Source organism: Pholis gunnellus (assembly GCF_910591455.1).
Source record: "Pholis gunnellus genome assembly, chromosome: 23".
NCBI lineage: Eukaryota > Metazoa > Chordata > Actinopteri > Perciformes > Pholidae > Pholis > Pholis gunnellus.
In genome coordinates, this window is record NC_136550.1 from 12,697,872 (window position 1) to 12,725,549 (window position 27,678).

General features: G+C 41.5%; 1 protein-coding gene across 5 annotated transcripts in view; it reads left to right on the forward strand.

The window, feature by feature from the left end:
• nrxn2b (neurexin 2b) overlaps positions 1-27,678 on the forward strand; it is a gene marked incomplete at both ends in the record, with an annotated part of 555,263 nt that overhangs the window by 32,379 nt on the left and 495,206 nt on the right. Inside the window, one exon of one of the 5 annotated variants that reach the window (XM_079184309.1) lies at positions 8,551-8,571. The exons of the other annotated variants lie outside the window; for them this stretch is intronic. Coding sequence (XP_079040435.1) covers positions 8,551-8,571 — 21 coding nt within the window. The remainder of the gene's footprint in view (positions 1-8,550; positions 8,572-27,678) is intronic. 5 annotated transcript variants of the gene reach the window in all.

Below are 27,678 nucleotides of genomic sequence, written 5' to 3' on the forward strand. Positions count from 1 at the left end.
TGCACTCCAAGCCCTTCACAGTTTAGATCATCATTTACAATAAACAATCTGCACATTGCTGAGTAGTATGAAATGTATAAAATGTGTGCTGTAGTAGATGAACAGCACTCTTGTTTGATCATTTGTTGAGAAACGGTGCAGTGAAGATTCAGTACCTTCAGCATGAAATGAGAGTAAAGAATATTACATCCTAGCATAATAGATTGAATGCTGATATAAAAACACAAAAAGGCACTCCATTAATCTGAATTTAACCTTGCATGTTTGCGTATTTGTATACTAATCTAACCTTGTTTTTATCCTTTTGTAAGAAATAATCTGACAGAGGATTTGAAAGTGGGGGACAAAGAAACATGATCTCTTTATGTCATTTGATGAGTTCATGATCATAGTCAGAGATTTCAGGAGCAATAGAGACAAATCTCTTTAGGTCACCCTGAACAGGGATTAGGTAGAGTACAAGAAGTCATTTCAAATTGTAATAAAAAGTCAGTTATGCTTAGATGTAGAGAAAATAGTCCATATTCAGGCAGAACAAATGTCACCTTCAATTTGGTTTATCAATAGAATATCTTTTGAAATGCACTCCTGAAATGTAGTGTTTGAAAACTAGAATGCAGCTTGCATACAGGCTGTTGGGTCATGCATTTGTCTCATTTCCACAGATAACTGTCCAAATACAGGTGGCGAGATGCTGAGGTACTTCCAGCATAGCAAGAGTACAATTTAATTGCAGGAAGAAAACAAACCTCAACAGTAACGTCAGGTTTTGGCTTCACCCCCTTTATAATCAAAGCGCACGGCTTGCTAGGACTTACTAGAGCTGCCATTTCACATCAGTGTTTAGCAGTCGTACAGGCAGAAAGTCACCGTGCTGTAGAAGAGACGGAAACACTCGACTGACAACAGCCTCAATAGACCAGAATGCCAGGCAGCCACACGACATGTTTCGTTTGGGTGGTGTTGTGCAGTGCCTACTTTTTCTTCACTGGATGAAACGTAATATGCTCAGCTGCTGCTTGTAGTTTCCACCTACACAAACAACCGGGGGGTGTTGAAAAGCATTCTGGGAGCAAGGACATCACGGACTACTGTACAACTACCAAGGCAGAGTGTGTACACTAAAGCCTGGAATGCTTTGAACACCATGGAGTAATGATTTATAACTAGTGTGTTTTTCTTTCTTTAGATTCCCTGACAACCCAGCACTCCTTTTCAGTATTGCTAGTGTTTCTAAATGAAATGGGTAAAAGTAAATTAAAATCCAGTTCATCCTGCTGCCAGCAGTGACTGTAGTGAAAGCAGTTCTCTCTTCGTGGCACATCTCAAATAGAAACTTCTGTTAAATGAACATGTTGGTTAACTCAGCACTAGTCATTACTATATAATTTAATATCAGTGACACATGAATGATACTAATACAAACTTCAATGGAATTTGAAATCAGGGTTAAATGTAGTGAAAAATGAGCAGAGTTGAAAATCAAATGTCATTAAGTTTGCAAGGCTGGAGGGCCCTACAAGACGGGAAGGCGGCCAAGCCAGGCCAACGTTTGATTGGGGAAAGATCACTCATTCGCTCGCTCTCTGTCTCTCTCACACACACACACACACACACACTCACACGAAATATATGTGGTACTCGCATTTCTTCTGATTTAAGATTTTCGTGTTGTTAGCGTTTAAATAGTGCTTTTAAGCGCTCTCTGCCACACAGCCAGGTGCAATGCATTTAATCTGTGGAGGATAATCACTGTAGTGTTTGTCAGTGGTCTGCTTGCTTCCTCTTAGAGTCTGCACACATTCAGCAGAGCTAGAGATATCTGGGCTCATTTTCTCTCCTTCATAAGAAACCATTTGCTACCATCCATCCTTGTATATTGTGAAAAACTAGTTCCACAGACTTGAAAAAAAAAATAGAGCCCAGATAATCTATCACAGCAAACATGAAGCGTCCATTTGATTCAGTGAAAGCTTCAGTTTATTCACTGTTTCATTGTGCCTCAGTTGAGTGTTTTCATATTGGTGCTGCCATTATTTTACACTTTGCTTCCTGTCAATCACCTGACGCCCACAGGCGGAAATGAAATGCAAATGATCTATTTAAATCCAGTCACGTTATTAACTTTATTGTAACATCCACGGTACAATAAAGTTTTTATTTAGGTTGCCTTTGGTTTCACCCTGCAAAACCTGTTTTTACTTTTTATTGCTGCTCTTCACAGAACAGGTTGTGGGGTGGGAGAGTTATCTGAAATATTGGATTATTCAACTCCTCCACCCTCACACAGCTGTATCTTTTTCAACATCAACAAATTGTCTTCCTTTTCTGTGGTTTTGCCTCCCCTCTCTCTCCCGACTCGTCTCTTATGCTTAATTAGCCTTGTGTCATTTGAACTGTTTTGTTTTGCTCTATCCTGCTGAAACGCATTCCTTTCTGTTTTCTCATATAAAAGACTTAAATAGTCCAACTGCGATGCTGTTATACAGCTCACGCTCCTCGAAACCTACTCACAGGAAATGTTGAAACGGCTTCATTTATTAGCTTTGCATTGAAGGAATGTACCAGTCATGACAGGTGACTGTTTACATTAAAGATGATTGTTTAATGGAAGGCTTTTTTCATTCTATATTTGATCTCCTTGCGTCCTGTCTGTCTTTATCTTAGTTTATAGCTGTCTCACCTTGTCTGAGGGCCCTGATATATGTCAACCACTGCCTTTACCCAGTCCTCTAACTTTAACTCTCAGCGCTGTGATGACCATTGCAGTAGAGGTGCCCCCACATTCATTTCTCAAATGATTGCCTCTCCTTGACCTCCCTCTGATATCTACTTTAGCTTTATTCGTCAGCACTGTGTGAGGTTACACTAGTCTGTCTGTGTTAACTCTGAAAGTACAGATGCTACCGATGTTCTGTGAAGAAAACCCCTCTACATGTGTTTACGGTTCCATCTCTCTAGTCCTTTCCATTGGATCCCAGTCATTTCCTCTCCCTTCCTGACATCCTGTATTAACTGGGGGATGCTTTATATGTTGTGTTGTTGCGAGATAAATCTGTCAATATGTTAGGACTTTTTTTTTCTTTATCAGGATTAAAAAGCCTCATCTATATTTGCACATTTGTCGGGTGGAAGTTTTGTGTTTTGCTGTCGAGATTCGGTGTGAAATCTGCAAACGCCATGTCTTGTGGATTAACTTGTCAGTCAGAGAGAAAGTTTCTGACAATGTTGGGGAATTCAGGACAAAGCTCCCCTCTGATTAGAATATAAAGAGGAAGGAAAAGGGGTGTAGGGAGTGTGTGTGCATGTTTCTATCTGTCACATGTCGTCGTCTCACTGCTAACTTGTCTCCGTTATTCACTAATGTTGTCATTTCTTTTCCTCTCTGCCTCTCTGAAGTCATGTCAAATAGCCTTGGGTGGTTCCTCTTCTTTTCTCCCTTTTCAAATCTCCCGTTCTCAGTGAATTTGCTGGCCATACAACAGACTTTAAAAAAGTCTTCCCAGTGCAACTAGAGGGACTATCAATACAGGGGCTTTGTAGAAGAAAGGTTTGCATTTGAAGTTCGGAATAAAAAGCTGGTTGTAAAGCAATACCCGAATATTTCAACACTTGGCTACACTGTGGTTTATTATGCAGAATTCAATACAAGGTACACCAAAGAATGCGGTAGAGACGGTGTTGTTCACAGCAAAAAGCTAATACAGCCACTGTTTCTCTAGCCCAGCATTGTTTGGGTAATGTGCCAACCTGTGTGGATCCAAAGAAAATGTTGTACTGTGTGCTGCTCCAATATTCACTCTGACTATTTGCTTTATGCCACATTTGAGCAACAAAATACAGGGTTGGTAAACTGCAGCTGGAAAACGGATGGAAACATTAGCCAAGGGAACCTCTTTATGGACAACATCCACTCACCGGCCACTTTATTAGTAACACCTCGCTAGTACCGGGTTGGACCCCCCTTTCCTTCAGAACTGCCTTAATTCTTCGTAGCATAGATTCAACAAGGTGTTGGAAACATTCCTCACAGATTTTGGTCCATATTGACATGACAGCGTCACACAGTTGCTGCAGATTTGTCAATGGATTTGAAAATTGACACTGACTTTCCAGGTGCTCTTTAAGCATTTCAGTTTATTCATACGCAAGCATACGTATACCGTACTAAACTGGCATTGTATTCTTGGTACATAACATTATACAGTAGATGCTAGAACAGTTACTAGATATTCACATTGTTACAGTACCACAGCTACCCTCAGGGTAACGTACAGCATTACTAGCTTCCTCAAAAAGTAGAAGTAAAGCAGCTCCTATTGTATTCAAGATTTAAACATTTTGACTCTTATGAAAATACAAATAATTCCTATCCACTCTACTGTGTATGTCAGAGTTCATAGCTAGATAATCAGATGTTGGTGTTGGAGCATAAGAGCGTCTTGATGTCTGCGTGGTTCACATGTGCTTCTCCAGCTGAGTCAAAGTGGAGACAGCTACACAGCCCCTTTCATAACGCTTGTGACGCCTCGCTGCAGTGCTTGAGCTCTTATCCATAATGAGAACATTATTCTGATAATTATAGATGATTATTTTTCAAAAGAAGTCAACTATGACAATAGATTTTCCTCAGGATGCACATTAGTTGATGGCCACATCTCTCATTAACTGCTGAATACTGACATTATTCAGCAATGACGAGAGCATATTGGACTGCATGTGGCTGCACCCAGCGTCTTCTTTCGGAGTGCCTCGGCTATTTCCGTGCAGCGAGCGCTTACAGTTCAAAATCTCTTTCAGAAAAGCGCTGCTGCTGTTGTATCTGACGGGTCGTCGTCCTTGCTCTAACGTCACTGCTGTCAGATTCAGTTGATCCATACAAAGTATGAAGGCAAGAACCCACAGGTTGGTGCAGATGGTAAACAGTGTCAAACTAATAGAAAGCAGCCCAGATAGATAAAGGAAAGCAAGGGGCGATGCCAGTCGGTCATGCAACTGTGGTCAAGGGATTATATTCCGTCAAGATATTTTTGACATAAAAACATTTAAAAAACATTTCCAATGAAACACTGGGATGAAGCGCTCCCCAGGGGCCCCTTTACTGCCAGAAAAAGACTATGGACACAGGCCTTTAGTCATTGCTCTCTTTCTTTGTGCAACCATATATCATATTGTATCTTTTTTAAATATATATATATATAGCTCTTAAGTAATTTTTTTAAATGCTATTTAACCTGCTGTTGAGCTCTAATATTAAGTAATAATCATATTTGTCGCACATATTTATAAATGGTGTTGAACCTTGCAATATTTGCCATATTACTTAACGCTGGTTCGTGCTCTTTTTGTATCCAACCAACAGCTAATTGTGTAGATTCCTTCATGTGCTAAGGAATGAGAGGATTGCGATGCAGAGGTCGTTTTTCCATGCAGGCATGCTTTTCTGCCCTCTGTAAATCCTTTAGTTAGCTCGGTTAGGATTAGGTCTGAAAAGTCTCTCATTTGCCTCCAAAGCTCTCAAGGATTCATCGGAGAATGAAGCTTCTCCACTGCTTCCATCTGAATATTACTTTGGTATTTAGTCTATATACACTTTTTTTTATCACAGCCCACGTCTGATTTCTGCTTTCTGTTATACCCTGTGACTGTCTCGTTAATTCATTTGACTTTTGTTGCTTGAGGTACTGCGCACTAATTTAGAGCTATGAAAGCAATGTCACATTTGACTGGCTGTCAACTTTAATGTCACTTTCTCTTTATTTCAGCCTTTTAGGTCACTTTTAGTCTTGGATTGGGTGGAAATTGTTAGAACAAAGCTTTTGTATCCCTCTGCCTATATCAAGGCCCCATTTTTGCACCGTGTTATCACAAGTATATAGAAAAGCTTCTGAGCGCTTTCTTCTGAAAAACATTCCCCGCTCTCCCTTCTGAATCACACAGTGCATTGAAAAGACTAGGATCCCAGTGGAGCTTTGAGCCTGAGGCTATGTGGGATACACCCTAATGAAAAACAGCTCTGGGATGAAGGCCATGGGTGGTAAAGACTACAGGAATCTATCATTCGGATAACTGGGACAAGCTTAGAGAGAAGGAGTACATCCCATAAGTGTCTGACTGAAATCACATTTCTTCCCTCAGGCGAGATTTCACAACTATTCCCAATACTTTCTGTTAAGTAAGAGTCAACCTTGAAACAGTATGGATTTAACAATTGATGGAGCTCAACGTTTCCTGTAACATGGCCTCTTGGAAGATTATTCTTAATTTGTTTTTATTTAATATCTTTTTATTTTGTAATTCTTTGCTCTTAATAAGTAAATAGTCTGTCCATCTGTGGAAGCAGTGAGGAGACTCTGAGGAGGGTGCTTTTCTTCAGGATCTGTATCAAATAAATCAACATCCAGACTATCCAAGAGATTCATGCTAGTTGTTTTAGAATTAAAATATATATTTATGTGTGTATATGTTTTTGTGTTGGTCTATTTTGGATGTCTGAACACAGGCACTACAGAGGAAGAAAGGATTAGGGCCTATGTTGAGAGATGAGTGGAGGCAAAAGGTAGAACATCAAACATTCTTGGCCTCAGCTTGGGAGGGAGAGAGGGAGCACAATGAAAGAAAGGATGACGGACTATGATCAGACATGAGACAAGAGGAAAGACAGAGTCATGGCCAGTGCTTACATGCACAGCCACTACACACATCAGACAAACACGGTTCCCATGCTTCAGCTTGGCACACATTAATCATGAAGGGCTTTCAGCCAGTGTACTGGTATCCTTTCTGCTGTCTAAATGAACTATCCACACTTAAGGTTTGATTTCTATATATTCATGTTGATGGTTAAATAGAAAATGGCAGTACGTGTGTCAATGAACTTGTCCCATTGAACTCCGTTCAGCCACCAGGGATGCATAGTGAATGGGACCATTCTTCAACTGTACAAGTCCTGTTGTTCTGACTAGATGTCCTTGAGGGTTGTTTGTTTGGTTGGTGTCCCAGCTTCATGTGTAGCGGGACAACATGGGACCAAAATATGAGGCTGTGGCTGTATCCTCTAGAGTCATTATTTGATTGATTATTATTAGTTATTTATTTTATTTCATAGTGGTTTCAGTTCTCTGCAATATCATTGTTTAAACTCGAGACTCGTTGAAGATTACTGAGGTCAATATTCAATTCATATGCAAAGATGTAATTAGTTCCATAGGGTTGGTAATATGTTAGTATTGGTGATTGCTAATATATTTGCGTGTGCGTGTTCTGCCTCAGCTTCAACTGGGAGATGAGCTGTTTATGCAGCGAAGCATTGTAAAACACACTTTAGTCAACTTCAATAGAAACAATAATAATAAAACTCACCAAACCGTCTTTGTTAGACTTTCCAACAATCACCAACGTTCTACTCATCCGATCACAGATAGCCAATAGACTCCTCCAATTGGCGGGGCCCTAGTCCATGCATTGGAGAATTTTAAGAGAATACCTTTTCAGGAACTGTGCTGGTGCGTAATAGGAAACCTGCTTGACTTGCTCACTTTTCAGCCACATTTTGCCCCAAATGGTGCATTTCATATTTATATATTGCTGCTGTTATCATCAAATGTTAATGCTAAAAGCAACTAACCATGTAGGCTTTCCAACACTACGGACATATGTGGACCATAAATAAAAAATGTATTTGCCCTTTTAGCTCTAAAAGTGAAAATATTCTTCACTTTACCTGACCTCATAGTTTTCCATAAATTGAATGCCACTGTGGCACAAAGTGCCTACAGCTGTTAATGCTCTGACTGGAATGCTGTACTAGATAATACATTGAACCAGTGCAGTGTAGAGTCCCTTCAGAGGGTATTGACCATACAACAAGTTAATAAAGTAGCACACCATGAAGACGTGAGACCCAGCAGCCAGAGTACCAGATCAAAACACCAAGCTCTCCACAGGGATGCCATGCCAGGCTAGAAGCTTTTTTTACATTCTCGGGTAGGGTTGTAGAGTGGCAGGTGGCTGCTGTTTTATTTTCTAGCATAAAATAGTGGCCTTTGCAGCTGTGGGGTAGCTTTTGTGAAGCGTCCTGCTGTAGCCTGAACTCTATGGCTCCATCTCACTGTGTCATTAAGCCACAGAGAAGTGTGTGAGAGAGTCGGTGTCTCTCAGTCGGGGATCGTCATTGACTGAAGCCTCCTGTTCCCTATGGGAGGTAGTGTGGTTACTGGCTCACAATTCTCCACACCAAAATAATATAATACGAGTGTCTGATAAATTACCAAGCCGTTTGCAGGCTTTCAAGAAAGTCAACAGAAAAAAAGACGTCAGATTAGATATTCAAGGGAGCAGACTTTTTATTTTTTTATTTTGTTTTGCTGCCAAGTCTCCCAGTCCCAAGCCTCATTGGCACTCTTTATTTAGATTTTATCTGGTAAAGATTTTGTTTGAAGAAAAAAATAAGAAGACGTTTATTTGAAGTAAAAGTAACTTTAATGAGTCTGCTCTTTGTGTCTGTTCTCTCTCTCTTTTTCATGTATTCCCCCTGGACCCTCCCTGAAGCTGAAGAGTATGCTGTTGAAGGTAAGACTGACGCTTTACTTCTCGGGCCCTCTGATGGCTTCCCCTAATGCTGTCATGGATGCTGATGCTGGCTGCTTGATAACACTGTATGCCCTCCCTCTGGGGAGGAGCATTGTCAGTTTGGACTGCGGTTATAAGTGACTTCAAGGGGGCCTAAATTACAGTTTCCGAATAAGACAAAAGTGACGGAGTTACAACCAAAATGATCTGTTTTATTTCTTGTTTATTTTATCTTTGTCTTCTTATTTTGTTTTACTGTGGTTTATCTCTATAGACACAAGCAGATGGTTGTATATTTCACTCAGGAATGTATTCATGCACTCAAAAAACTGACAGGGCAGCGTGGCTATCTTGAGTTTCAAGTTTACATGATATGACGTGGTGATTTTGAGATACTGTCTCCGGGTTTCCTTCCTTCGATTTCCAACAAAGATGAAAGAAGGCTGCCTGTAAGAGCCCTCGAGAGGCCTTATTAGCTCTAGGGCCAGGGCATGAAACCAGTGGTGGGTGGAGCAGACCTTGGGGATGGGTCAGCCTTGGCTTGTCTGTCTGCAGGCTGTTGCCTTTCTCCATGTTGAACTGTTCAGGAAGAGGTTCACCCGCTGGTTGAGTTAGTCTGTCAGGTCTCTAGACTCTAAGATCGACAGAAAATGCTTCTTTGAATATGTGTGTGGAGTAGTGAACTGGTGTCTGCATGTTTTAGAGGTGCATTTCCTCCTTGCTGAGTTTGCGGTGATGGATTACCTATCACACGGCCTGAACCAGCAGCAGGGGAAATCACTACGACAAACACCATTTTGCTCCAGGTTTTCTTTAAAGATGAAAACTTTAATGTTGCATTTGCTTCTCAATCTGTATACCAGGTGTGAGTTGTTTATCTTGTGGCATATTGGAAGTATAAAGTGTATGTCACAGTGTCCTTTCATTGTTATCATCTCACCCAGTGAACTCTATTTGAGTTCTGGTGTGTGCTTGGAATGAGCAGAGGAGGGGGATGAAGATGGGTAGTTTTACTCTGTGACAGACCCACGGGAGGGTAGGCAACTCCTGAAGGTCCTCTGTTAACTTGCATCAGACTACACATGTGAAGCTATTCTCTCCAACACATGTACAAAAGTATAGTGCAGAGTAAGAGTACAAAGCAGTGTAGCAAAGACAGAGATATTGTGAGGAGAACAACTCCTCACAATATCTCAATATCTGTGTATGTCAAGGCAATGTCACTCAGGCCTAACCTTTTAGCTCAGCACTTGGCAGTTTTCTTAGTGATTTGAAGTATGTTGTGCAGATATTCCTAGGCATGGACAAGTACATATGTAGTATGTTATGTATCCTATTAGTAATGTGGACTCCCACTTGAGAAGGGAACACCTCTCGTTGTGCAGAGGGTAGGTGTTTTCACCAGCAACACCATGGCACGAATATGAAACATCTCTTGGGTTTTTAAAGAATCTTGTATATTATAATAATAATATTTTGAGTTTATTTTGACTCAAAAACATACTGGAGGGTTTTATGGCGTTTCTTAATGAAACGGAAAAGTCCTTATGTTTTAAATGCTAACACCTCAATTAATTTGGACTCTTCTTAGTCATGCCATTTAATACAAGGACTCAATTCTATTCTTTAGGTTTCCCTGTGAACGTATTGGTCTAATAAGTGTCTGTGACCATGTGTTCATAGGTTGGTTGAGATTGATGATGCCCCTAGACGTCCGATGCCCCTGGGAGGCTGGTTTGCCCCCGCTCTTGCACTGTGGGGCGATTGATGATCTGCCTGCAACACTGACCTGTCTTTACTGGCAAGCCATCTATGTACTGATAGCCAAGCAGGTCCTCACCCTGGAAGACTGCATTAGTGATGTATAGTTCATGATGTAGGCACAGGTCTACCTCATTGCCTGGTGCAGCAGTGTTCCTGTAGAGGCTAATAAAGAAATGAAACCAAAGTTGAAGGCAGTGGACGCTTAGAGGTCAACTGAATGGACCTAGAGGTAGCTATTTCAACCACCTGGATGTATTGGGAGAATGCAACATGTTACTGCACCAGGTTGTGTTGGTCGTGGTGTTGAGAGTGGTTTCAAACTAACCGTGTCATCACAATGACTACGTCCACTTCTTATATACTGCCTATGGGTATGGATGATACTTTGGTTTGAATGTATTATGCAAATGTGAATAAGAACATTTCTGAAATAGGCCTGTGTGAGCTGTACCTGGTTAAGAAATGGTTACAAAAAAGAACCTGAAGAAACAACACCTTGCTGAGGCAAAATGCACTCTGTTCATTCAGATGCTGAAGGATAGCCCTTTCTAATTTCCCTCAAACTGATGACCATGAACACAGCTGAGAGAAAAGCGGCTCACATACAACTGGACAGTGACAGATGAAATCTAACCCGGGCCTGTGTGGATGGCCTCTGAGACTGGCTGATATAGGGACCTGGTGCTTTGCTTCGGTGAGGGATGTTCCGAGCTGCCCACGCTGATCTTAATCAATCTGATCAAAGCTAATGATCTTTTCTCTCTGAGCCACGCTCAGACCTCCAACTTAATCTCACCCTTGGGGGAGGGCAATAACATTTATTTTTCTTTTCTCCGGCCTAAAAAGAGTTTTTGATGTTTGCTAGAGATACAGGATTATAGATTTGTGTGGGGCCTGTAGTAATAAGAGATTACGTTGGATCATCCAAACCAGATTATGGATTTTGTTATTCTTCGCTCAGGAGAAATAAAACATAATCATTGACTAAAAACTTAGATGTGTTCTAAATGCGTGTGCGTCAATGCAACAGAAGGAGAAAACCCAGTGAAGCAAATATTATTAAATGCACTGTCGTCGTTATGGTATTAACCTAGATCTAGTTGTTTCTGGAATGAACGCTGCATGTACATGATCCTTCAATTACAACTCGTGTTGTTATTTTGTATACCGTTGGCTAAAAAGCAGAGCACCTGGGTTTGATCTTGCCAAAAAATTATAAATTGCAAAAGCAATTGGGAACGATAGGCATTTATTTATATAATGGCATTGCATAACAACGCAATTTGTCCATTCTTTCCGATCAATAATGCTTAACTGTGCATTTTTTATTGAACGCACAAGAGATTTGCAGTGTTCAAACAAAGCAATCGATTGTGCAAGATTGCTAGCTAGCTTTTTACTCACAAGCACTTGAAAAGAATAGAACAGGCTGCCAATAGAAAAACAACAAACATGCACGCACACACTGTAAACTCATTGAACGGGGAAAAAAGACCAAGGAGTGGAAGGGTGGAACAGAATTCAATGGTGTCTTTCTTCAGCTCTGAAATAGCTCAAGAGCCTTTGGACAGTAGGATGCCTTGATGTTGCCTCTGCCTGCCCAGCCTCTGCCAGATGTTGCAGTGCGATAAAGCATCCTCGGCTCCTGGAGGAGCCAAAGTCCAGCCATGCCTGTTCTCACAAGACGTTAATTTCACCCCACACAGCTCACACTGCTTTCTCTCTCTCTCTATTTTCATGCTTTGTGATAACAAAGTCTAAAGGGATGGAGTGGGCGTCCACTTGTGAGCAACTCCAGATGCTTCAGTGTCAACATGCGTGGCCACAGGCAATACTGTTTGCTATGATGGAAAGAGAAATGGATTGGACAATGCATGGCCTGGAGCTCTGGGGTTGTATAGTGTTTGTCTGTGTGCGTGAAGAAGAGCATTAGGTGTGCCAGATTTAACTGCTCTGCTCAAGTTTTTCATTTGCAGACGAGCACAGCACTGTGAAACTTTTCAATGGATACATATGCCCGAGTTATGCCGCTATCTGATGCGTTTATACATACTGCATATATTTTTCTTGAATTTGTAATCATGTTTTTCAGAGGTTTGTCAAATTCTAAACCAAGTTAATTGGATTCTTTTGACTCATGGTTTGGATTGAAGCACTTTGGAATAACTGAAGTGTTGCAGCAGCCTTTATGTGCTTTGAACCGACAGAGAAACACCAGAGGTTTTAGTATGCATTGCATTCTTCATATCTGTTTTGAAATCAATCCTATAGTTAACTTTTTTCCCTCTACCTGGGACACACAAGTTGTGACTTCAGCATTTCCACTGTATTACAATGACATTGTATTACAATAGGCTTTGGTAGAGCTTTTCGAGGCTTTTCTTCAAAGTACTCTTTTCTCCTGTGTACTAAAATTTAAATTTGTTGTGCACCTCTGTGCCTTTGTTGCTGTGAAAAAGGAAACAAATATATACAGTCTTTTAAGCATTTCCCAGTAGACTCTGGGGTTATGGGGTATTTGGAGTTTATATTGCCTCATCTCTCGTTTGGTTGTCTTCACCAACTAATTTATGCCCGGTCAGGGAGACAATCTTAGTAATCCTCCTCTCTTTCCGATTCCCTCTGCATCTATCACTCTATGATTTCCCTCTTCCTCTCCCCTTATCCCTACACCTATCTTTAGCTTTACCCTGTCATCCGTCTCCCGTTTTGTTTAGTCTTCTGGCCAACTATCTGTACTCTCGACATCTCTTTCTCCCTTTTCCTTCTGCCAATCCTCCTACTCTTTTTTTTTTTTTACTGTCTTCTCTTTTTCATCTCGGTCACCTTCTTCCCTCTTCTGGTAGATAAACGTATAGGTCGTAGCTAAGAGGCTTATTGGCGAGATGCCACTATAGGAAGCTGTGAATTGCAGCTTTACTTGGTTATTGGCGGCTATATAGAGTGGACTGGAGAATGGAATGGGAAGGAATATGAGGTGGGCCCAGGTTTATTTACTGGTGTCTGTGTGTGCCACTGTGATATTCAGATTATAACTTGTTTTTACAGCTGTGAAAATAATCGGATTAGAAGACATTCATTAGCCCACATTTAAGAATATCTTCCATGGCAACACGTTAAGACTCCTGTGTTAGCAGCCATTGTAAGTCCTTAATGAAGCTTTGACCTGGTTCTTCTTGTGGCTCTTAATTGTTTGACACTATCAAAAGAGATCACAACAACTAGTAGATTAACCTACCAGTGCTATCCTGGCAGAGAAGGCAAAGTGCACTTTAAGCTCTACTGGGAACAGCTTATTAGCTTAACATGGGGAAGGTGAGTAATTATTGCTTGAGCACCTCAGAAATTTCTGTCTATTCAGAATCTCCAATTTGTCCAGTGAGACGGACGAGATTGTTCCTCTTCACACCGGAACCAAAATGCCAAACAAACATCTTTTCTAAGATGTTCTCAACTCAGGGCCCTTTGCAACTCTCCTATGCTCTTGCAGCCATGCTGATGATGTTGCTACACATGATGATCTTTTTAACGCTTGGCCATGTGCATTTTCCTGGAAACGAATCCGTTCCAAATGGAGCTACATCTAATTTCTATGAACAAATGAAGACGCAGCGTGAGCTGAGGCTCATGTCAGGATAGGTTTGGTCATGTAAAGGTATAGTTGTGTGTGTGTGTGTGTAGACTGGTACGCTGGGGTTATATGTGTACGCTAATACTTTCCTATTTTCCACCTGACTGTCACTTTTATAACCAGACTTGTCCATTTCTCAATTTAAGACTCGCTGCCTCGTTTTTTTTTTCCCCCTCCACAAAACTCCCCATTATTTCCAGAGTTGGAACACTCCTGTTGTGTACCGGCAGACTTTTCTGAATTAAATTATGCCATGAAATGCCACTGACTGCAAAGCTAAGGGTCCATGCTGGCCAGGTGACACTTTGAGAGATTGCATTTGGGCATAGCCCGATGAAAGGTCCATCTCCTGCCCGTCCCCCAGCAAGTTCTAAGAAAATAAAAGCACTCACTTCCATCCGGCTGCCAAGAAAAAAAACGGTAGAGGGAAGTGGTTACTGCCGCATTTTTCTTTCTCGTAGGTGTGTGCATGTGTTTTTTTTTTCGTTTCTGTAAATTTGACTTCCCAGTTCTTTTGTATGCGAGTGCATCAGTAATATGGTCGGTCGGTTGATATGCTCTCGTCCGATCATTCTCATTCACCCTCGCAGGAAGAACATTTTCGAGTGCCGGAGTGGTTAGCCATGGTGATGGTGACTTTGATGGCTAGTTCTATTTTTGGAAATCTTATGAAAATAGGTTGGTGCACGCTGGTCGGCTTTGAGTCTGTTGTTATCACTTAAGTATTCTTAATTAGGTTAGAAATAATTGAATACGCTGCAAATATGTACGTATGGTAATATGTTTATGGACATTTGTATATAGGCTACCAGGTAGAGTGCACTTTATGCACGGTGAATTAGTTGTGCTTTTTCTCGTAGTGGCACTTCACAGCGCCGCTTTTAATAATCCTCACGGTCTCTGAACATATGATCCATACTGGTTTTGAACTAAATATCTAATTTTAAGAATTACAATTTTTAAAATGAAAGTGGTTAAAGACTCTGGTCTCGCTGACCACTTTTTTTTTTGGACAACACCATGTGAAAGAACTTCTGACTCGTATTATTCTGCGACTACTCGTCTCCCTCGTGTGTGTAAATCTCACTCGAGTTGGGAAAATGATCAGAATGCACATATTTGGCTGAGTAGCGTCACGTGATGTGATTTTACAATGCATGTAATTGGTCGGTGTGTTTCCCGCTGATTGAGTGCCGTAAAGGCTAGAAAAGCTGCGCCAGTTAAATTAGATTCGCTCCGTCAAATTCTTAGTTATCTATCGTTTGTAGGTTCAATGAGTTGTCCAACATTTTGAATTCCTGACTTTTACTTGTAACAGTATTTTTACACTGTGCTCTATTAAATAAATGAATCATAAACATATTGTTTTTAGAAATATGAATAGTGATGACACTGCAATTAGTCACACTCGCGTGTTTCAAGACGAAGCAGGAGTTGCGAGCTACTTTCACTTTACTTGCCGGACTAGAGGCTGCCCCTGTGCACCGCTGCAGAGGGAATGCACACACAGAGAGCCAGCCCACCTGTTGAGTGTACAAATATTTTCATTTATTATGAAACTGTGGTGGGACAAGTTTGGCTTGACGCCACAGTCTAGGTATTTAATGGGTAACACTGGATTTCGAATAGATTTTCTATTTAAATGTTCTTTAAATGCCAACAATAAAATAAAGAATCTCTGACTGCGTGTTCCACATGCATAATTCCAAAACTGATCTACTTCACGTCTGGCAGGTGTGTTGCTGGGGACTCAAGGATGTGCAGTGTCGAAGATGGTGCAATTTGGATAGTTTATATAAAAAAACTTTAAATAAACAAGCAAACAGCTCTTTGTGCAGAACTAGTGGGGGCGTGGCTTCAGGGCTCTTTGGACTACAGGCCATTAGTCTCATTTGCTGCTGGATATACAAAGGTTAAAACTGAACTCTTCTTCACTTGTCTAGAGTCAACCAGCAATGAGCAGGTGTAGAGAACGCTGCAAGCAGCCATACCACGGTTCTCAACGACAGACCGGGCTCACCCCGAACACACACTGCTTTGGTATAGATCAAATAATGAAATAAACACTAAGGACAAACCTAAAGTTTTTATTGAAACTGTTTTCTAAACGGGTACGTGCACCCGTCAGAAAGCCACTATTTGCAGTCGGTGGAGCCATTATGTCACTCACACGGTCACATAATTAAAAACTAAACACTGAGTAAGTGCTTTCTTGTTCTGAATAAGTGGCGTAAAATGTAAGACATTCATTTAATTACATTCCAGTTTGAAATTTGTTTACTTTTATATTGCGGCACACATAGAAGTAAAAATTATTATGGGGAATTTCTGCTTTTGCTCGAGAGATCTCGCACTAAAAAATGAGTCTATCCTGGATTCATACTCATGATGACAAAATCACTTCAGCAAACTATACAACAAGACATTTCTTCATTTATCACAGCCGGGATCCACTGATTAAATATAAATGTCCTGCTTAGGCTCGTGTTTTTTGTCTTAAAACGTTCCACAAAAGTGTTTTCATCAATGTTTGATTCATATTTGCTGCCCTGCGACTGCTAACATCACAGCTCTAACTCTGTCTTCTCCATAGTGAACCGGTGTGAACTCTGTCTGTGTTTTTAAAGTTCCTATCAGGCTTTAACTAGCGTGATTTTAAACAGCTTTGTGGAGCAGCCAAACCCCGGATTTATACGCTCGGTTTGCTCAAGTCAGGGTTCTTATATGAAACCTTGCTCTTTGTGGCATCCTGTGTGCAGTTTTAGACTGTTACATGATAAACAAAACAGACATCTGCGAGAAGAATACATAGTTAAACTGTCCCTTTTACAACATCACTGCCGACAAGGGTCCCCTGTTTTTCTCTCTCTCTGCTGTCAGTGTGGCCTAACCGCTATGATGAGTTGTTATCAGAAGACCATAAATGTGTGCAGCAGCTGCCATAAAGCCTCTCCTTATAGGTCTTATTTATTTATCTGTCGCCTATCCAATTCTCTGAGGGCCAGCGAAGAGAAGCTTGAATGCCACAGGCCTTCAGTGCTCACTTGGGCCTGGCCTTCTTGCCTTCTCAGCATGTGATTATTTGGAGGGGGGAAAGTAGAAATAAAGGTATTGCAGGCAGGACAGGGGCTAAAGGGAGATAAAGGTCAAGGAGCAAAGGAAAGGCGTGAAAAGAGGGGAAGAAATGGCTACATTGGGATGGGAGACGAGAGAAGGGATAGAAGGAGGAAGATGAGGAGTTGGGGGAAATCTGGAGAGCAGAGGCGTCTTCCAGCAGGCTGTTTGAGTGGAAGGAGACATGGCCTGGATACTTCACTGTTAATGACTGTTCAGCTGGGCCAGGGTTTCATTTTCTCAACTAAGCCAGTGTCATCTATAAAGTGATATGCACACCATGTGGCCATTCCTCCCTGTGTGTGTGTGCTGGGGGGCGGTGTCGCTATGAATTTTACACATAAGCCAGTCTTCACATTTTGTCTTTACTTGTTGTGATACTGCATCAGCTAAGATGTGCTGCAGCCCCAAGCTTTTGGCTTTAAGATGTAAGACATGGCCTCACAAATCATCAAGCCCACAATATGGTGCACAAACTCACCAACTACTAGGTTATGCAGAATATGCCCCACATTGCTTTGGATAATTAGATCACCAAACACATCCTCTGCTATGTTCTTTGGACCCACTGTAACTCTGTATGTGGTACCATTTCTATTTTAAATTCTGAACATGATTCCTTGTATCATCAGGTCAGGCAGTTTTATTTTCAGGATCGTTTGAGTCATCAGTCCTGCAAAATGAACGTGTGGAAAGCAAATAGTGTACCAATCCTGGTGCCACAGGTGGCTACTAAACTTTTCCTCCAGATTGGGACTTCTTTATCATATCATATAGCAACTCTATCATAGCAATTTTCCTTCTGCGGGTTTCACCAGGAAACTAAAAGAGAGACAACCATTTGTTTTCACGCCTTGACACTTGAAACCGATCCAATCCCCCCAGAACCTCTTCCTGCCTCTGCCTGTCTTCGTTTGCTGATGTGAGACACACAAACGTGCTTACACCTGTGGAGAGTATATCCACATCACTCTGCAATAGATTGTATGTGTGTGTGTGTGTGTGTGTGTGTGTGTGTGTGTGTGTGTGTGTGTGTGTGTGTGTGTGTGTGTGTGTGTGTGTGTGTGTGTGTGTGTGTGTGTGTGTGTGTGTGTGTGTGTGTGTGTGTGTGTGTGTGTGTGTGTGTGTGTGTACATGAGAGTGTGCGTGAGTGAAAGACAGTATTTGTGCATGTGCAGGGCCCAGATTAAGCTGTCACACAGGCTGTGAGTGGTCCCAGACAGGCTGATCAATGTGGGGCCAGCTTGCAGATAATGAAGTGGTTAGGTCTCCCCTGATGCCTTTTAATTGAACAAGTGTCGCTTGCTCGGCCCATCTGGCCAGAAAGCATCCTGGGAATTGGGTGTTTTCATGTGGACCGTGGTCTGGATGGCTGGTAAGGGAGAGAAACTGTGGAGCCTTGTGACCCTGCGAGTAGCTTCATGTGCGAGCATAAACTAGAAACATTAATCTTTTAGCTCAATGTGCAGACACTGTACTGTAAATGTAAGCCTGTTTATGCATGAGTGTGTGCTCTGTCTCAAAGGAACTACAGTGTGCACTGTGATACTAAACATGTGTTTCTATGTTCAGTGAGGCTTTCTGTCTTGGCTAATCTCACATGGGCAGAGAAACGAGGTCTGTTTTTCCATCTAAGTCTACATAGTTTGACCTCATCTGGAGAAGTTTTAGACGGTGCTTCCCTGTTTCGGTGTGAAAATGTCATGTCCATATCTCTAGCTCTCAGGACCAGTGTAGGTGGATAGTACTGCTGGCTGCAAAATTGAGTCAAGCCCCCGCCTCTTCAATTGGAAGTGCGCTGCGTCTGCCGTCAGAGGCAAGTAGAAGGAAGCCTCTGAACGTGCTGTTGCCTTAGTTCCCTTAAAATATGAAAATAGAGCAGTGTGTGAAGAAACATTTACTTACATCCTGGAGGACCAAAGGCATAACCATAAACTGCCTAAGGGTATTGCTTCTGCATGCAGAGAGAATTTATTACAATCGAGGAATTCTTTTCTGCGTGTATCTATGTTTTTTTTACTGTTTAATTCTTTACTACTGTCAAAGGTCCTATTTTGTGCAGGCACTAGAGTGCAAGCTGAACAAATCAACGCCTTAAGCGAGTGGCCCTGTTGAATAAGATAAGGTCAGAACTCCACTCCTGATTTAGAGGATACAGAGCAGCTCCCATCTGGACACTGACAAAAGCTGCCTCCCTCCTCTCTCTAAGCCAAGTCAATGAAGAGACCTTCTACCTGCCTTGTTCGTGTTCCTCCTCTCCGTCAGACAGAGCCCCTATAGACTATTCATAAACTTGGCTGGCGGGTTGTCTGACCTTTTTGCTGAAATGTTAGGGCAAATTAGTTGTCAGAGTGGTGGACGTGGCAGCCATGTTAAGGCCTAGCTCCTGTCCCATACACCTCCACCTTCCCTCTTTATTTCACCTTTTCACAGGGTACCTGCCCTTTCGACTGCTGTAGTGCTAATCCCAGCACCATGGACCGACAGTTTTGTCTCTGTTACCGTTTTCTGATTCTAGAATAAGGTGGGCAGACGTGGTGCTTGATATTCAGAAGCCTAATAGTCACGCAGGATCACAACGTTCATCACAAAGAGGCAAATACAAGTGGAAAAAGGGGCCTTCAAAGCATCAAATGCGATGCCATAAAACAGCCAAGTGGTTCGTTCCTGCTGAAAGCTCTTCCTCCCAGGTAGACTGTAGGTCAGTCCTTTTAACCCAAAATGAATAAAACAAGTTTACAGCAGTCTGCTGTGCATCCTTGGTGAATCACTGCCCTAACTCAGTCTATACATCACATCCTTGAATTACTATCAACCACTTTTACTCTGAATATAGAGCAGTTTATAATGAGCCCAAATGCAAGCAGCACCCTTTTAAAGCAGAGTAAACACTAAGCTCGCTGAGCCGCTGCCCCCAAGACTCTACGCATATTCATTACCTTACGTAATGGCTTTTTAAAATAAACACTGCATTCAGCACGCATTAGTTTCTCCTGCATAGTAATTAGCTGCTTGATACTGCTTTTTGAGTATGTGTTACTTCCTGAACTTTTTCAAAACATCAAACAAGAGCGAAAGTTAATGGTTACTCAGGAGCAAGCCACGCTTTTAGGTTTCCAAAAGACTAGAACTGTGAGTTGATTTGTACAATATCAAACTCTGGTTTTATTATTATATTTTTATGCTGCTGGATTTTATTGCCTTGATAGTAGACGGAAGGCTGGAGGATAGTAATGTGGCAATGGAGGAGCCCTGTTACCCTCAGGCTGTGCTTTGCATACTGTACTAGGCAGACGCTCAGATTTGATCCATCAGCCCAGATACAGGCAGGTTTTCTTTCCTTGTTTACTTGTGATTAAAAAGCCCCTCATTCCCGCTCTTTCCTTCTACTTTCCAATTTGTCCTTGGTCTGAACTTGATCTTACCTTGTGGTTCAGGGCTTAAACTCATCCCCTCTCCCTATAGGCCCCTTGCCTTAACTTTCTGACCTCATCCTGACACTAATCCTACCTTTTTGAAGACAAGCAACGATCGGGTGCGGATCGAGGGGTTAGTTGCTCGAGTGATACAGTTTTTTTTTTTTCCTTTCCTGTCTGTGGTTTGTGTTTGTCTGTACTCTGCGGGTTGCATGCTAAACGTATGCAATAATTGTGTGTGTGCCTGTTTGCAGCCGGCTCCAGCTCATCGTTCAGCTTGAGAGGAAATCTATGGCAGTGTGATAAACATATTGCTAAGTAAGTGGATTGTAGGCCTGGGAGTGTCATTGCACCCAGCACTGTGGACACAGGACGACAGCACAACTGTCATCTGAGGTCAGCTTTTTCACCACCCTGGCTACCCGTAGCAGCACTATGCACAAGTAAAGACCAGAGTATATATAGTTTTCCTCCTTTTAAAACTATTGTCCAAGTTTCTATTTACATATGCTGATGCTAAGCACTGTCGTATTACACTCCGTTTTTTAACCATACCTTGCTGTTTACACATCTTTGAGTTGCTCAGCTCAAACGCAATTATCGCCTCTCACCATCCCCACAAACCGAGCAGGCAAACCCGCCAGTGTTTACCAATCAGTTACAGTCACCATATGACATCCAGCCTGCCCTTACCGTTTACTGAAGGCCGTGATTAAGTGCCATGATGGAAAGCATCAACATCCATTTCATCTATATTTGATGATTGAATGTCTCCCTCCTATTACACACAACAGGAGAAAGCTGTAATCAACATGCACACACACTGTGAATAATTATCTACCCAGATAATAAGCTGTTTATGCAAGCAGAGAACAAGGTTGATTTTTTATTCCTTCCCCCTCCGTGCCCTGTTTTTTCTGTCTATGATGAAAAGAACTCTGATTAGGTAATAGCATTACTGATTTCCTGTTGTTTCATTATTTGGCTTGCTCAGGCTGCCCCCTGATCTGTCAACTAACACTATTAGCCCCCTTCACTGAAAAAGCCTTTGTCATCTTCAGGGAGCAGCGCCAGCATTAATGTATCAACACAAGAACCTGGCACACTGTCATTTGACCGCAATAATGATATGGCATAATAACTGAGCAAGTGTCTATTATGCACTCTGCTCACACATAGACTCAACAGAGTCTGCACTGAGCTGTGTTATGCTCAATTTCAGAGTCACCCTGTAAACCTTAGATTTTTATGAGCTGGACCCCATTTCTGCAGGGCAGCACCACATTAAAGAGAATGTGGATCCACAAATGAGGTCAGCAGAGCGGGCTGATACATTAAGGGCAAAGGAATCATGGTGTCTGACTCCTACCTATTGCAAATGGCACGTAAAGATTAGCATGTAGAAATTGAGACTGATTATTAGAAATGGTGCATCAGGACAGGGTCACATTGACACTGTAACATCCAGTTTTTTAGTAAACCTAGCTAAAATTAATGCAGTCCAATACAACAGTTGTGCTTTAAATCCTCCCTTAATGAAGATTGTGGTATGTATTGCCTTATACAGATGGGAGTTTCTGTTATTTTGTTATTAATACATTTCAACAGCAGGACTGTTGTATTAGATTGCATTGGTCTTAGGTAGGTATACCTAATATACTGAAACTATCGTGTATGTAGCATTTAATGTTGAATCCTTTAATACTTAGTTATACTTGACACAGAGACCGATCAAATACTTGTATTCACCCAGCATTTTCATTAAATAGGTATTTGGTACAGGAGGAGTAGCTCTCTGACTGTCGCACCCTATTTTTCACAAGCTCATTAATCGAAATACTAAAGGTCCTGGTTCAAACTATTGAATTCATACGCTTACATTTTTTATATGATAAGAATGAAAGTTTAACTGTTTGACTCCAGTAATTCTCATGAAGCAATCAGCTAATGAGATGTATCATTACGTTGGAGAAACTACAGAAACACTAGAAAAACATTTGTACAACAGTTACCGAGTGAGGATTCTTCCCTCACTAATCAGTACAGACATCATCAGCTTGCAGAGAGCACAACAGTCAACCTTCATTCTGACCTGCCATCAAGAAGTAACATTAATTAGAAACGGCTAGAATGAGCTCCTGCTGGAGACGTAGGCTACAATTCAAATACTCCCAATTATCCAGCTCTATTGGTCCTTCTGTACCTCATCCTCAACCAGAGGCACTTTATTGTTATGATCCCCAAAAGCAACCGTGGCCCAGTGCTCTGCAATTTGCTTAAAACTTTCTAACAATGCAAAACATCATATAGTCACAAGTCACCTCTAACCGTGCTAATAGTATGTGCATATCATTTTAAAGACCTGTACACATTATTTTTTAAACAAAATGACACCCCCACCAAACATTTTGGCATTCCACTTTAGCTTGCTCCCTTATTCTCTCATACTTCTGTCATTGCCTGCCACTGTTTAGTGGGCACACTGACAGCGCCGACTGATCCAGATCCAACCATCGAACAACAGACAGACGCATGTCTCTCTCTGGGCCGCTTGCCTTCCAGGCCCTCATCTTGCCAGCCTGTTTTCATTACCCACAGCCAGGCAGGTGTATAAACTGAATGATCACAGTTGAGTTCTTCTTTCAATGTTGGGACTGATGGTTGGTTAGAAACATGCTCACCCAACCAGACCTTCAAACCAAGACCTGGGAAATATATCCCCAACATCCACTTCTCTTTCACTTGGCAGAAACAAAGAACCACAGAGTGAAGTTCAGAGTCAAACAAGGAAGGCATGTCATACTGTGTGTCGGCAAACAATAACTTTGATTTTGGAACGAAATCCACAATTCTTCAAACCTTCTTCACACTAGTTCAAGGGAATGGACCAATATTTGAACAGAGGTTTGATTGCAGCAGGACAAGCAATCTGTCCTACACAGGAATTAGATTTCTTCAAGTCTATATTCTTCCCCCAAACATGATGGAAAAACTAGCATGTGTGTGTGATAAATATAGCCCATCTGAAAGATGCCCTGATGCTTACTGCCATTGACATAGATCTGCTATCCTCAGTTGAGCAGCATGGATAAAAGTAGGGCCACTCAATCTGACTTGCTACAGCAGGAAGGAAAAGCAAGAGGGTTAAAAACGACAAGGCGACAGGTGGGGTTTTAATGCTTAGACTTAAAAACTTTTTCTTTTTCCACCAAGCTGTTTGGTTTTCAAGGAGTCGTGCATAGACTGGCATCAGAAGTCTACAGTGGTTCGGAGCTGTTGCTCCTAGTAATTGACCTAGAAGTAGAGGCTACAAGTCCTGGATTCTCAGGACCGTTCGGCTTTTATTTCACCAAATTCATATTGACCCATGTTCCTTGTAGCATCGATCCCAGTTTTGAAGCTCACAGGAAGGACTGTTTGTACTCCACTTAATGCTGGTGTTGCCGTTGCACACTGCTGTCCTTTCATTTCACTCGACACTTGGTCACCTCAGATATGTGCGATGAAAGGACTGTATTTTGAAGTTCATGCTCCTCTTAACATTTCTCTAAGCAGTTCTTTTTTTATTATTATTACTGAGTGCAGCAGTGCCCGTTGAAAACGTGCATGTTTGCTTGATCTGCGCTAATGCTGCTTGCAGCTTTCTAGAGAACCACTCATCCGAATAACCTAACACTCGACCTGCCGTGACATAGTCCGAAAGTTAGATTGCTGATGCTTCAATTATTTGAGTTTGCTTCAGTGTAACAGATCAGTTTACTGTTCTGTATTTGAATGTACTGTAATGAGCTATTGGGAGCAAGCTGTACCCAGCATGCCGTTCGGCGGTGTAACAGTTATTAGGATCTCCTTTTCAATACACTACACAGTGTATACATATATTGCTGGTCTTTTTGACCAGATTTTCAACTGCTATTTTACCAGAGAGACTTTACGGCAGTAAAAGCGGGGAGGTGCCCTTGATGCAAGGTGGCGGCAATGTGCTTAAATCTAATGAAAGGATTTTACTATAGATCCCCTTTGACCACAATGTGGTCGGCAGTGGCAGAGTGGCACTATCCGCATTTCTGCTGGTTGACTCCACGAGAAGTGAAGCAACTTCAGAAACAGACTCCTTCTTTTCCTTTCTTGTAATGTTTCTAGTGACTGGAACTCAAGACTTTTCTTAGTTTGAGCTGATGTTCATCTGCTGGCCTTCAGTACGTTTAATCAGCTGTTTCACCTTTGAGAAACCAGACAGGGTTGTGTCTCTGTGTGTACCTGTAATTTATGTTTATTAGTGAGTTCAAGGACTGCCCACTTTATAACATTTTCAGCCACACTGAAAAGCAAACATTTTGTACATTTGAATGGTGCATTTGCACTTGCTAAATCGGATGGACAGGACTTTTTAGTTCATGTTTGCTATGTTAAGGTAAAGCCTAGGAGGCAACTGTTGACTGTTAACGTAGCAGCAAATGTAGCCTCAACAGAGATCAATTGGGGTTTCTACACAACAGTATCAGAAGGCAGCAGACGGCCACACTAGCCATTAGTCCACCAAGCAATCCCAAAGACCCTGAAGAGACCAATTTACCTTCTATTTATTGCCACAGCAGTTTTAATGGGAGACAGAGGACACCCACAATTGCATTTCTTGTTACTGCTATTTACCTGCTTAATTATTTTCACTATTTGGGGACCCCAACAGTACTGTCCTCTTTGCCCTATATTTTTCAGCCTTCACCCTACAATAACAGTGTTATTAGTGGTCATTAGTGTTCTCCATAGTGAACTGTACACTTCTTATCCACAGCTGCAAAACTCTGATCAAGACTTGTTTCCCTAGGCAGCACAGATTAGCACTTCTAAGGGGCTGAATCTCCAAAGTAAGAGGTGTACCGTTTCTCCCTCTCATGAAGCAAGTCTAATAGATGTGACTCAACTCTTCTTCTCTCATGGATTATAACTGAACGTAAACAGCTCACTTGTGCAGCTGAGACGCTCTCTAGGACCACAGCATGTTAATGAGAAATTTGTTGTGAGCAAGTGTTACATTACGCAGTTGTAGTGATGCAACGGATCGTAAAACTTGTGGTTCATATCGTGTCACGGATCAGATCACAGATTGGTTCAGCACAAAAGAAAAAAGGAAGCAAATATAACTTTTAGAGATCCATCATCACGTTTGTTTTGCCGCTGATATTAATTGCAGATCTTTGATGATCCATATTGACAGATACAGATCCTTTTGTAGTTTGATTATAGTAGCTGGTCTATGATGGTCCATCTGTCCCAACAATCATTTCAACCGCTCTGAAGTCAGTGTAAACATCATCAATTCTAAATATTATCCTTTAACTTTGTTGTAGTCATCTATAGTGTTTTTTCTTCATAAAAACACACAATTCAAATAAGGAAATAAAAGATTGTATATTTATGGATTAAAATAAATCTTGTCATTAGTAGTTTTAAGGATGTATTATAAGCTACTAGAGGTATTGTTAACAGCTCATAATTCATCTCTAATATCTATGATGTTGTAAAAACATCTTTAAACTGCATTTATTCAAGTTTCTCACCAACACTCCATTTTACGTGATTACAAGTGAACACATCATGATAACGTTATGATTCCCTTTTGCCCAATACTCATTTTCACTGAACGGAGCCTGAATCCTTCATAATGTAACTGAACGTAACCTTTGTTCATTGATCATTAGCGGTGCTCTTATCATTAACTAGCTCTCCTGTCAATTTCAACACGGATTGGTTGTTTACAATGTAACATTATCAGAGATCGGCGACTAGAAAAGCATAAATGATGTCCTGATCGCATATTTGACTGAATATTAGTGGAATAACAATAGTCAGTGAAACTTTATTTCACACTGTGATGGTTAACGTTCCGTACGGATCTGGGGTCGACAGTGGACCGTTACACCGCTACACAGTTGTAGTGTGTTTTTGGTCCTTGTTTGTACTCTTCTCTCATTTTGGACTGTTGTGGGTGAAAGCATAACATTCTGTCGCCTCATTCTTATTATTGTCATTCACTGGACCCACATCTGTTTGAGAACAGCATGTGTACAACCAGTGTTGGCAGAATGCTATGCTTGAGCCCAGGCTGATAGGGTCATTAGCCTCTCTGTCTTTGTCAGCGAGTACATTTGGTAATGCATTGGAGCTGTTTCACACTGTGTTCTCACTTTCAGACATCCAAAGAGCCCCCCATTAAATCTGCAGCTGCTTTCATGTGACCTAAGCTGCCAAATCCTCAAAAAGAGAGTCCCTCTTTTGAATTATGAAGCAGCCAGGTGTATGTGTGTGGGAGGGGGTGGTAACATTATAGAAATGTTATGAGGCTGGTAGACGGTGCTCGCTCTTGGTTTATTTCTGCCTGTGTAATTTTCGTTCTGGTGTGAATGCTCCGCTGTCCTGGCCAAATAAACACAAACATACAAACAAGTAATTCAGCATAAGTTTGCCTATGATTTGCTCAAGCATACACAGGGATGAGGCTGCATACAACAAAGCTATTATAGGGGGATGCTTTTGCATGTTCTTTGCTTGCAGCATTTAAAGCAGTTTTTCCAGTTCAAAGAGTGTATAGAATACGCTTTGGAGAGTAATCTTGTGCTTGCAGTTGCCTTTGCATTCCCATCCCACCCACCAATCTCCACCTTTTATGGCAACTCTCTATCCCACTCAACCTGTTGTCCATGTCTTCATTTCACACACAGACATGGACAACACAACCATGCATATTCTAATGACCCCCACTCTAGTCGACTGTAGAACTACTGCAGCATATCCTTTTATGGAGGAACAGAACCTCTCTGTGCATCGACAGAGACTCTAATAACACTCTAAGCTATATACAGTCAGTTAGTCAACACATATCTGGTGTCACACATGTATAATATAAATGTATTCATTAATGTATATAATGAGAAACCAAAAAGTCAAAGACTTGCATTACAGCAAGCATGTGAAGACGACCTGCCTAGTAAAGCCACAGAGCTGCATTTGGCCAAATGATTGCAGACTTTGAGATGCCATTAATATTGATTAGTTGATAGTCTTGTAGGTGGGTGTGCACCGGTGGTGGATTATCATTAAATGAGCCGTGATCTATTTAAGAACCAGACCACGGTCTGTGTGTTTACATGTGGATGAACACGTATGCTGAAAATCATAATG